This window comes from Neoarius graeffei, chromosome 15 (assembly GCF_027579695.1).
Source record: "Neoarius graeffei isolate fNeoGra1 chromosome 15, fNeoGra1.pri, whole genome shotgun sequence".
Lineage (NCBI taxonomy): Eukaryota > Metazoa > Chordata > Actinopteri > Siluriformes > Ariidae > Neoarius > Neoarius graeffei.
The window spans coordinates 34,987,920-35,001,181 of NC_083583.1; the positions used below are offsets into that span (position 1 = coordinate 34,987,920).

Here is a 13,262-nt window from a genome sequence, read left to right on the forward strand (position 1 = left end):
CGCTTATTCACCTATTAGAACATCCAGACAGTAAGGCATTACAATAAGCCAACCTAGAGATAATAAAGTCAAGTCAAGTTTGTTTGTATAGCACTTTTAACAATAGACATTGTCCCAAAGCAGTTTTACAGAATCTGAATGACCCAAGACACGAGCCAATTTTATCCCTAATCTATTCCCAACGAGCAAGCCCGTGGCAATGGTGGCAAGGAAAAACTCCCCCAGACGACATGAGGAAGAAACCTCGAGAGGAACCAGACCCAAAAGGGAACCAATCCTCACCTGGACAACAACAGACAACATGACTATAACATGAAGTCAGTTTCGTTGATGTTATAACTCTTCATTGATGGAAACTTGAGTGCAAAACTGTTCATGACAACCGCAGTCCTAAAGTTAGCTAGTCAACTGTAGTCCTCAGCCACAAAAGCATTACTGTAAGTGTCCAGAGTGTCTTCCAAGTGTGACTTTCAACTGTCCACATGGGGCCATCCTCCACAGGAGTGATGTGATGAGACTCCAACCAGACATAGGGCATCAGGATGGATCAGGCAGGTCCGAGGAGCAGAAGAGGTCAGCACCTCGATCTCAGGATTGACATGTAACTCAGAGGGACAGATGGGGGGGGGGGGGGGGGGGGGGGACAGGTTGTTAGGTATGCCCAGTGTCACCTGAATAAGTAGGTACAGTATACATTTTGCACTGAGTAAAAGCAGGGATTCCGGCATGAAGGCATGAACAAGTTTTTCTGTATCATGTAGTGACGTTATATTTCTTATCTTGGCGATATTTCTGAGAAGAAAGAAGGCTATCCTCATAATATGAGTTTCAAATGGAAGATTAGAGTCATGTTAGTAAAAACTATTCCTCGGTCAGAGTAACAGGTCTGTCTGCCATGTTTATTTTTAGCTTTCATCAAACAGAATTATGAAATTGATTTTTGTTCCCCCCTTGGAGCTGCACTGAAATCCCAGCTGTTCAGCCCACTGCTGAACATTGCAAACATATTGGAGTGTAGTGACCTGATACAACTCTTCACATGCTCATAACTTGACTACAAATTTTTTATGATGCAATATATAGTTCTGATAACTGAAATACGTTTCTCTTTTACTTTTGTGTATCTCAGTCAGAAGTTGTAGCATTTGAAAGTCTGGTTAAAATGAAAAAGTAAATAATAACATTTGCAGATTTCATTCCATTTCCACTGAAAGACGTCACAACTATCTCTGCATTTAAAAAGATATTCAGTGATGGAAAAAAAACAACATTACTGACAAATTATCTGTTTACAAGAGGAAATGAGTTCTGACTTTCATTATCAGCATCATCCACATGAATATCAGTCTCACCTGAAGTTAAAGTCAATCGCAGCGTTTAAAAACAAGCCTCAATGTCATCTCTTCACTCCACTGATCTCTGTTCAAGATAACATCATGGTGAGATAATCACTGATTCATTCACTCACTTCTGTTCTGTCGGACCAATTGAAACATTTATGTCCAACATTTATGTACAGAAGTGCATGTACTTCGCTGTTTTTTATGATGTGATGGCACAGGAGCATGACAGGCATTCTGATTACAAACTGAATTGATTAGACTTATGTCTGTTTGCTATGACTATCCAAATATCTGATTAAAGTGTGAGAAAATTACACTTAGGTGACAATGTTTTAGTCACTCTTAAGATTGTCTGTCTGTTTTTAGTGCTGTTTTTGTTAAACTGACTCCATACACAACATGAGCTTTGCATACAGATGCCAAGGCAAAGTCAGAAAATAACCTAAATTAAAACATTTCCTTGTCAATTTGGAAAATACAGTATATTTATGCTTTCTTAAAAATAGGGCTGTTAAAGTCTATAATTGGCAGGAAACATCCATTTTTGGTCAAAACCTGATTTTTTTTTGGTCATTTTTGGTTGTTTTCTTGAATCCTGTCACAGGTTTTGTATGCACACACACACACACACACACACACACACTTCCCATTATGAAGTGGCCCTGGAGAGAAATGCTTTTACCTCATGACCTCAGAGTCCTGAGCAATGAGACACTGAAATAATATTTAATTTGCAGAGCTCCACTGTCTGGACCAATGCCCACTCATAAACACACTTACACTCACAGCTGGAACATGGGCATGCGCACACGCGCGCGCACACACACTAAGTTAGTATATTTTAAACACATTCTTCGGTTGTTTACTATAACACTAGTTAGTGGATTATTGTTTAATGCTACATTCTGGATTAGTGTTTACTATAATACTAAATTAGTATTAGTGTTTAATGCTAGTTTGTCGATTAGTGTTTACTATAATGCTAGTTTGTGAATTATGGGTTTCAATAATGCTAGTTTGCTGATGTTTACTATAAAACTAATTTGTGGATTAGTGTTTACTGTAATGCTAGTTTCTGGATTACAATTTAGTTTATCACTAGCTTGTGGATTAGTGTTTACTGAAGTACAAATTTGTGGATTAGTGTTTACTGCAACGCTAGTTTGTGGATTAGTTTTTGCTATAATGCTAGTTTGTGGATTAGTGTTTACTATAATGCTAGTTTGTTGATGTTTACTATAAAACTAATTTGTGGATTAGTGTTTACTATAATGCTAGTTTCTGGATTACAATTTAGTTTATCACTAGCTTGTGGATTAGTGTTTACTGAAGTACAAATTTGTGGATTAGTGTTTACTGCAACGCTAGTTTGTGGATTAGTTTTTGCTATAATGCTAGTTTGTGGATTAGTGTTTACTATAATGCTAGTTTGTTGATGTTTACTATAAAACTAATTTGTGGATTAGTGTTTACTGTAATGCTAGTTTCTGGATTACAATTTAGTTTATCACTAGCTTGTGGATTAGTGTTTACTGAAGTACAAATTTGTGGATTAGTGTTTACTGCAACGCTAGTTTGTGGATTAGTTTTTGCTATAATGCTAGTTTGTGGATTAGTGTTTACTATAATGCTAGTTTGTTGATGTTTACTATAAAACTAATTTGTGGATTAGTGTTTACTGTAATGCTAGTTTCTGGATTACAATTTAGTTTATCACTAGCTTGTGGATTAGTGTTTACTAAAGTGCTAGTTTGTGGATTAGTGTTTACTGCAACGCTAGTTTGTGGATTAGTTTTTGCTATAATGCTAGTTTGTGGATTGGTGTTTACTGTAAAACTAGTTTGTGGATTAGTGTTTACTGTAAAACTGTGGGTTAGTGTTTACTGCAACGCTACTTTATGGATTAGTGTTTACTATAATGCTAGTTTGTGGATTAGTGTTCACTGCAACGCTAGTTTGTGGATTAGTTGTGCTATAATGCTAGTTTGTGGATTGGTGTTTACTGTAAAACTAGTTTGTGGATTGGTGTTTACTGTAAAACTAGCTTGTGGGTTAGTGTTTACTGCAACGCTACTTTATGGATTAGTGTTTACTATAATGCTAGTTTGTTGATGTTTACTATAAAACTAATTTGTGGATTAGTGTTTACTGTAATGCTAGTTTCTGGATTACAATTTAGTTTATCACTAACTTGTGGATTAGTGTTTACTGAAGTACAAATTTGTGGATTAGTGTTTACTGCAACGCTAGTTTGTGGATTAGTTTTTGCTATAATGCTAGTTTGTGGATTAGTGTTTACTATAATGCTAGTTTGTTGATGTTTACTATAAAACTAATTTGTGGATTAGTGTTTACTGTAATGCTAGTTTCTGGATTACAATTTAGTTTATCACTAGCTTGTGGATTAGTGTTTACTGAAGTGCTAGTTTGTGGATTAGTGTTTACTGCAACGCTAGTTTGTGGATTAGTTTTTGCTATAATGCTAGTTTGTGGATTGGTGTTTACTGTAAAACTAGTTTGTGGATTAGTGTTTACTGTAAAACTGTGGGTTAGTGTTTACTGCAACGCTACTTTATGGATTAGTGTTTACTATAATGCTAGTTTGTGGATTAGTGTTCACTGCAACGCTAGTTTGTGGATTAGTTGTGCTATAATGCTAGTTTGTGGATTGGTGTTTACTGTAAAACTAGTTTGTGGATTGGTGTTTACTGTAAAACTAGCTTGTGGGTTAGTGTTTACTGCAACGCTACTTTATGGATTAGTGTTTACTATAATGCTAGTTTGTGGATTAGTGTTCACTGCAACGCTAGTTTGTGGATTAGTTGTGCTATAATGCTAGTTTGTGGATTAGTGTTTACTGTAAAACTAGTTTGTGGATTAGTGTTTACGGCAACGCTAGTTTATGGATTAGTTTTTGCTATAATGCTAGTTTATGGATTAATTTTTGCTATATTGCTGTAAAACTAAACTGTAAAACTAGTTTGTGGATTAGTGTTTACTGCAACGCTAGTTTATGGATTAGTTTTTGCTATAATGCTAGTTTGTGGATTAGTTTTTGCTATAATGCTAGTTTGTGGATTAGTGTTTACTGTAAAACTAGTTTGTGGATTAGTGTTTACTGCAACGCTAGTTTGTGGATTGGTGTTTACTGCAACGCTAGTTTGTGGATTAGTTTTTGCTATAATGCTAATTTGTGGATTAGTTTTTGCTATAATGCTAATTTGTGGATTAGTTTTTGCTATAATGCTAATTTGTGGATTAGTTTTTGCTATAATGCTATTTTGTGGATTAGTTTTTGCTATAATGCTATTTTGTGGATTGGTGTTTACTGCAATGCTAGTTTGTGGATTACAGTTTACTTTATCACTAGCTTATGGATTAATGTTTACTAATTTAGTATTAGTGTTTAATGCTAGTTTGTAAATTACAGTTTACTATATCACTAGTTTGTGGATTAGTGTTACTGTAATGCTAGTTGATAGATTAGTGTTTACCACTAGTTTGTGGTGATTGTTTACTATCTTCTTTCGGCTGCTCATGTTAGGGGTCACCACAGTGGATCTGTTCCGCATAATTGCTTTGGCATAGGTTTTACACCGGATGCCCTTCCTGACAAGCCTTCCCAATCTATCCAGGCTTGGAACCAGCACTAAGTATGCATCAGCTTGTGCAGTCCCAGTGGCTGGGTATTTTACCTAATCTACATGCCTTTGAACTGTAGGGGAAACCAGAACACCCGAAGGAAGGGCATGCAAACTCCACACAGAAAGGCCCCCATCGCCCATGACGTTCAAACCCAGAACCTTCTTGCTGTGAGGCGACAGTGCTGACCACTGCATCACCGTGCCAGCCTTGGTGATTGTTTACTATAATGTCTGATGATTTGGATCACTGGATCATGGGATGTTTATAGCATGCCTATTACATATATTTGTGTTAGACTTGATACAAACAGTCTTACAGTAACACTAATTAAACTAATTTAAGACTGTATGTATCCTTACCAAGAAAGAGTACTGGAGTTTCTAATCTAATCTAAATAATAATATAATTTCACTATTTATCTTTAAACCTAACGCAGTTTTTTGGGGTTTTTTTTTTTGTCCGTGTCGTTATGTTACACTGCCATCTATTGGGTCAGGAAATAATTTCATTTCTTTTCTTGCCTTTTCAGTGTTTGAGATTTAGAAAAGAAAAATAATAATAATAATAATAATAATAATAATAATGACAAACTCTATTGGAAAAATGTAGAAACTCAAATAGGAGGAAAAAGATTTTTACTGGTATTAAATGAAATTCTTTGTTAAGCATACATATGAATGTGGTTACACTGCAGTGACCAGATGTTAGTGATGGGAATGTTCAGTGAGTCGGATCATTTGGCTCAACTCACCAATCAGAGTCGATTCTTTAACTTCACAAATGGCTCAGATATTGGCTAAGATAGCTCTTGAAGGAGAAGTTCAAAATCCTGTGACTGACTTCACCATTCAAATGGTTTACATTTAGCTGATGAAGAGACAGACATAGTGACTGGAATTACATTTGGCCTTTTAACCAATAATCAAAAATACATTCACTCTTTCCTCCTCGTTCCTTTGGTATTATTTTTCCTCGTGTTTTATTATCCTGACCGATAGATGGCGCACGAATACCATCCATCTATCTATCCATCCATCCATTATCTGTAGCCGCTTTATCCTGTTCTACAGGGTCGCAGGCAAGCTGGAGCCTATCCCAGCTGACTACGGGCGAAAGGCGGGGTACACCCTGGACAAGTCGCCAGGTCATCACAGGGCGACAGGTGTTCAGTTTATCATTATTAGTATTTTTATTAGACATATTATGCCTTCGCGTTGTGTTGCCGGCTTTTGCTCCAAAACCCACAAGGATGGGGTAAGTTTATTCAAGTTTCCCAGAGATCCCGAGCTGCATGCGAAGTGGGTGAAGCAAGTCAGGCGCACTCGTGACAAGTGGGAGCCCTCACCAACATCCGTCCTGTGCTCTGAACACTTCGACAGGGCTGACACAGACAACCATTCACACTCACATTCACACCTACGGTCAATTTAGAGTCACCAGTTAACCTAACCTGCATGTCTTTGGACTGTGGGGGAAACCGGAGCACCCGGAGGAAACCCACGCAGACACGGGGAGAACATGCAAATTCCGCACGGAAAGGCCCTCGCCGGCCACAGGGCTCAAACCCAGGACCTTCTTGCTAACCACTACACCACTGTGCCACCCCCACACAAATACCGATTTATTCGAAATATGTTTGTTCTTTTTTTCTGTAAGTTAATTATTCATTTATACTATCACCTAAAATGTCCATTCATCATCTGTAACCACTTATCCTGTGCAGGGTCACCCAGCTGACTATGGGCGAGAGGCGGGGTACACCTTAAACAAGTCGCTGGGTCATCACAGGGCTGACCCATAGAGACACAACCATTCACACTCACATTCACACCTACAGTCAATTTAGAGCCACCAATTAACCTAACCTGCATGTCTTTGGACTGTGGGGGAAACTGGAGCACCCGGAGGAAACCCACGCAGACACGGGGAGAACATGCAAACTCCACACAGAAAGGCCCCCACCGGCTGCTGGGCTCAAACCCAGGATCTTCTTGCTGTGAGGCAACAGTGCTAACCACTACACCACCATGCCACCACCTCACGAATACCGATTTATTCAAAATATGTTTGTTCTTTTTTTTCTGCAAGTTAATTATTCATTTATACTATCACCTAAAATGTCCATCCATCCATCATCTGTAACTGCTTAGCCTGTGCAGGGTGACTATGGGCAAGAGGCGGGGTACACCCTGGACAAGTCGCCAGGTTATCGCAGGGCTGACACATAGAGACACACAACCACTCACATTCACACCTACGTTCAATTTAGAGCCACCAATTAATCTAACCTGCATGTCTTTGGACTGTGGGGGAAACCGGAGCACCCGGAGGAAACCTATGCAGACACGGGGAGAACATGCAAACTCCACACAGAAAGGCCCTCGCCAGCTGCTGGGCTCGAACCCAGGACCTTCTTGCTGTGAGGCGACAGTGCTAACCAATATCCACTATCAACTAAAATGTTTTTTTTTTTAATCATTCAGCTGTCAAAAAGACACAAAAGCAAGCTCATTTTTGTGTATACAGTTCAGAGTTGATCCACTGTCTAAAGATTTTTAAAGAGGTTAAAAGCAATTTAGAAAATCGTGCTAATAATTATCCAGAAATCTATTATATTACAGTCCTTATTGGTTTACTTAAATTCCTTAAAAAAGGATCTAATGCTTTAATTTTTTTAGAGTGCACAAATTATTGTACTCGACTAAAGTCAGAAACTAGTTATTTGAAGGTGATAGAAAACAAATATTTCATGATAACCTGATGTGTGATGCAAATATGAGAAAGTTAGTTTATTACACAGAAGTATGAAGAAGCTGTTTATGTTCTCTAAATTGAATGATGATGCTCCCAGACAAAGACTACCTACTACATTTAGGGTAAGAGAGGCATTCTGGATATTTAATTTTTGTCTGAACGTTACCTATTATATTCTGAAGTTAATAAATAACATGATGTAGAGCTCTATGGATGGATTTTGACAACATGACGTCTATTAATTGCAGCCATTTGCTTTCTCAGCAGTGATATTTAAGTACGATTTGATCTTATTTTGATCTTCAGACAGAATCAACAAGTGTGTGTTTAATCTCTGTGACCGGCAAAACTTTATATTTTTATTATACTTTTTGATGAGTGCAGTTTCAGGGTATAACATGAAATGCACCTATACATGTTTTTCATATGTTTTATGATCACATGTGACATCTAGGTAATTTTTCCTGGAGGAGATTTTCTTGCATAATATACTACACATTAAAATATAGTGTAGAATTACAAAATAATACAAAATTATTGTAATTTATTCTGTATATTGTCATGTTACTAGTAATCTTTGGAATTTCTGGTTCAATCACCTTTAAAAAGTTATTGAAATGTACCATAGTGAGTTTGTTTGTTCGTTCATTTGTTTGTTTGTGAATTTAAAGGGCTGATGACACGAACATGACTCTATGCAATTTCTTAAATAAACTATACAACATGGCAAACATGTTAGATTTCTGTTATAATTACGTGAAAAGAAGCTGTTGTTACGCGAATATCCAACTTTTAATTGCACAGCGCAAGAAAACTGGGTCCGACTCGCGGCCATGTTGTGACGTCAGCGGGAGAACACGCTGCGGTTCACTGGCTGTTCTACTCTGGTTCTACTCAATGGAAATGGCGCATGAAAACGCCGGTGAACTCTCTAGTGCTAGCTCTTCCTCTTCTGGGAGTCTCGAATTGTGTTGATCTCTTCCGAATAGAATCTATGATAGCCTATCCTCTTTACCCTTTGCCTCTCGTTGCTAGGCGGCAGTTACATGAAAGCCGCAAGCTTTCACAAGCAAATACATGACTGATATCACGCCGACTTTATGATTACATTTATGATTATCATGTAGAATCTATAGCTCTACGTACCTTTATCTTATGTCGTTTCACAACACATGTTCTGACAGGAGGACTGTCTTTGGATCCGGCATAGCTACTAGTAGACCCCCTCCGGAATACTGACAGTGTTGCCAGATTAGGAGGTTTCCCGCCCAGTTGGGCGGTTTCAAGTGCATTTTGGTGGGTTTTGAACATATTTTGGGCTGGAAAACTTCAGCGGTATCTGGCAACAGATACTACTGACGTTTTCCAGCCCAAAATATGTTCAAAACCCACCAAAATGCACTTGAAACCGCCCAACTGGGCGGGAAACCTCCTAATCTGGCAACACTGTGTAGGCACTGCTGATGGTAGTAACACACGTTTGTGCTGAACTGAACACCCAAGAGATTCTTTTAAGCTGGGAAGGGTGTCAAAACAATCCAAATCGAAGTGTTCAGAGCACAGGACGGATGTTGGTGAGGGCTCCCACTTGTCACGAGTGCGCCTGATTTGCTTCACCCACTTCGCATGCAGCTCGGGATCTCTGGGAAACTTGAATAAACTTACCCCATCCTTGTGGGTTTTGGAGCAAAAGCCGGCAACACAACGCGAAGGCATAATATATATATATATATATATATATATATATATATATATATATATATATATGTCTAATAAAAATACTAATAATGATAAACTGAACACCTGGCGACTTGTCCAGGGTGTACCCCGCCTTTCCCCCGTAGTCAGCTGGGATAGGCTCCAGCTTGCCTGCGACCCTGTAGAAGGATAAAGCGGCTACAGATAATGAGATGAGATGAATGAACACCTGTCGCATCAACAACAAACTGGTAAGTTAGGAGGAAGGTTCTTTCGCGACGTCATATAGCTCCTCCTTCTCCTTCGTCTCCTGGGTGCTGCAGCCCCGTCAAATTTGCCCAAATAGCCGCGTTTATCATCATAACTTGTAAAATAGGCGCCTTCGTGAATTAATATATGGATCATCGGGAATTACTTGTTATGTTATAAAACATCGCCAAAGATGTCAAAAACGTGTTATCAGCACTTTAAATCAATCCTAGTTCTTTTCTTTCACACTCTTTATTACATCACTTCCTCAATGTTGCTAAATTTTGTGTTGCCAGATTGTGAATAATCCCTATTTGTATTGATTTTGGACTCGAAAAAAATTAGGGATGGTGGATGTACAGTAATGTACATTTGGGTTTTATTCTTCACGTTTATTAAATGGTTTTTATCTTGTGTCATTTCAGTTTAATTGAATTTCCAATTTTACAGCCAAATCATATGTCTAATGATCAAGTAGACTCAATGCAATTCAATTTTATTTGTATAGCACTTTTAACAATGGACACTGGCACAAAGCAGCTTTACAGAAATATATAAACTCCAGATCTAAATGTTATATCTATCTATCTATCTATCTATCTATCTATCTATCTATCTATCTATCTATCTATCTATCTTTTGATCACTTAATCAGAAGGCACTGACTAATTTTCTATTATAGCACCTCTGATGATAGTGCTGCTGCAAACCATCAGATTTATATGAGTTCATTTTTGCTAATACATTGCTGTTTGTATAGTGACAGGGACTTGTATTCCTGTACTGCATATGTTGATGTGGTGAGGTTTTCTGTAAGGATAAATGTGTTTATTAACATTTATGAAAGGAGTCTTCAGTGTTAGTGCTTTGTAACAGTACAGAGGCAAAGCTGTAACTTTATGTTTTGGCTCCAGCTTGCCTGCGACCCTGTAGAACAGGATAAGTGGCTACAGATAATGGATGGATGGAGTATGGAGGGACATGTCTACACTTTTTCTCTGTAACAAGACGTGTTTTTTTTGTTGTGCTAACTTCAAAAAAAAGAGAGAAAAAATGTCTGGTGGCTGGTGAGGGAACAACCATTTATAGCTGCTATAATCTCAGGGAGAACTTGTTTCATGGATGTAACACAACATTAAATGGAACTATAATGGGACAAAATGTGTGTTGTTCTGTAATAAATAAATAAAAAACCTGTAATTGTTGGCAGGTTAATTTTGTATAAGAGATATAAAACACTGTTATTGGAAAATAATCAACTTTGTCGTGGTAACAGTAACACCACCTCCTTTAATCCTTTAATGAATTACTCTTAAAACAGCATAAAAACTATACAAAGAGATGAATCTAAATCTCATCTCATCATCTCTAGCCGCTTTATCCTGTTCTACAGGGTCGCAGGCAAGCTGGAGCCAATTCCCAGCTGACTACGGGCGAAAGGCGGGGTACACCCTGGATAAGTCGCCAGGTCATCACAGGGCTGACACATAGACACAGACAACCATTCACACTCACATTCACACCTACGGTCAATTTAGAGTCACCAGTTAACCTAACCTGCATGTCTTTGGACTGTGGGGGAAACCGGAGCACCCGGAGGAAACCCACGCGGACACGGGGAGAACATGCAAACTCTGCACAGAAAGGCCCTCGCCGGCCACTGGGCTCGAACCCGGACCTTCTTGCTGTGAGGCGACAGCGCTAACCAGTACACCACTGTGCCACCCATATGTACATAATGTACGAGATATATAAATAGTCAATCATAATTTGCAAAATCTAGATGATCATAATACTCCCACCAGTATGTTAAGTAAAGATTGAAACAGGTAAATCTGGCAACTATGAAAATAACTTATTTAGTGTGTTTTAAGCGATCTGGCAACCAGTGTGGATGTGTCTGAGCGGTTTGTTGTTTCAACATCATTCAGTCAGTGGGAGGAAAAGCAGCTTCACTTTCCCTCAGCTATGAAGGACTAATATATTTTATTTTCATTCCTGTTTTAACGCTACACTATTTCTGTCTCTGTGCATGCCGTAATGTACAGAAGGACGAGTTTGTGTGGAAGGAAAACATACATGTTGCGGAAGTATTTCGGCGGAGAAAGGAAAGGCGAGCTGGCTAACTTTTAGTAGCTAGCAAGCTAATCCTTTAGCAACGCATCTTATTGAGCTAGCTGAGCTAAGCTAAGCTAAGATCCTGAGGATGCTGCGGTGGATACGGCAACAGCTGGTGAGTTCTGTCTGTCTGGGGCGCCTTTTTTTTTTTGTCGTCGTCGGGGTTTGGAGGATTTAAAACCGAGTACTGTATTTATTATATGTAGGATTTAACCTTTAATAAGAGGGAATAATTTGTGTTTGCCAGGTTTTAATTAGCATTAGCTGTCGAACTTGGCTTTCAGAAGAAAAGTGTATGGATTGAGTGCAGGCACATCTAGCTCTGTACCTTGTTGAGTAGTGTTAATGACTATTTAATGTTTATTTCTATTTTTTAAGCTATATAACTAACTGAATTATGAAATAAAAGCTAACTTGACGTGTTTACTGTGGAGTTTCTCTCACCAACTAACTGATGTAGTGACGTCACGTTCGAGTAGTTAATTGTATATAATGAAAAGTTATTGAATATAATGAATACATGATTTTATACTGCCGTTCAAAAGTTTGGGGTCACTTTGAAATGTCCTTATTTTTGAAAGAAAAGCACTGTTCTTTTCAATGAAGATCACTTTAAACTAATCAGAAATGCACTCTATACATTGCTAATGTGGTAAATGACTATTCTAGCTGCAAATGTGTGGTTTTTGGTGCAATATCTCCATAGGTGTATAGAGGCCCATTTCCAGCAACTCTCACTCCAGTGTTCTAATGGTACAATGTGTTTGCTCATTGCCTCAGAAGGCTAATGGATGATTAGAAAACCCTTGTACAATCATGTTAGCACAGCTGAAAACAGTTGAGCTCTTTAGAGAAGCTATAAAACTGACCTTCCTTTGAGCAGATTGAGTTTCTGGAGCATCACATTTGTGGGGTCGATTAAATGCTCAAAATGGCCAGAAAAATGTCTTGACTATATTTTCTATTCATTTTATAACTTATGGTGGGAAATAAAAGTGTGACTTTTCATGGAAAACACAAAATTGTCTGGTACCCCTTTTCCACCAAATCAGTTCCAGGGCTGGTTCGGGGCTGGTGCTGGTTCACAACTCGTTCAACTAGCGAGCCAGCTGAGAACCAGTTTGCTTTTCCATCGCTCGCGGTGCCACGTCATTACGTTGCTGTATACGTCAGTTACGTCGCTATGTTTGCTTAAACCTTGGCGCGAATATTGAAGCAAAAACAACATGGAAGAAGCAGCAGCAACAACAACAATAATAATAATAATGGCTGACTTCGCGTTTGTACAGCTGATGCTTCTCATCGCTTAAAAATGGCGATCTTTTGCAGTCTTGTTATTGTTGTTGGTCTTAATCTGTGGTTGGTAGAAGAGAGCAACTGGACTTGCTTGAAAAGTCTTGAAGACGTTTCGCCTCTCGTCCGAAAGGCATCCTCAGTTCTGCCTGTCTAATAGGG

General features: G+C 38.6%; 1 protein-coding gene across 5 annotated transcripts in view; it reads left to right on the plus strand.

Annotated features, from left to right (window-relative positions):
* Window positions 1-11,590: 11,590 nt before the first annotated feature.
* Window positions 11,591-13,262, plus strand: part of atp11b (ATPase phospholipid transporting 11B) — a 154,365-nt gene continuing 152,693 nt past the window's right edge. For all 5 annotated transcript variants that reach the window (XM_060941173.1, XM_060941174.1, XM_060941175.1 and 2 more), the window contains exon 1: window positions 11,591-11,922. In XM_060941173.1, coding sequence (XP_060797156.1) covers window positions 11,896-11,922 — 27 coding nt within the window. In that variant the 5' untranslated portion in view covers window positions 11,591-11,895. The remainder of the gene's footprint in view (window positions 11,923-13,262) is intronic.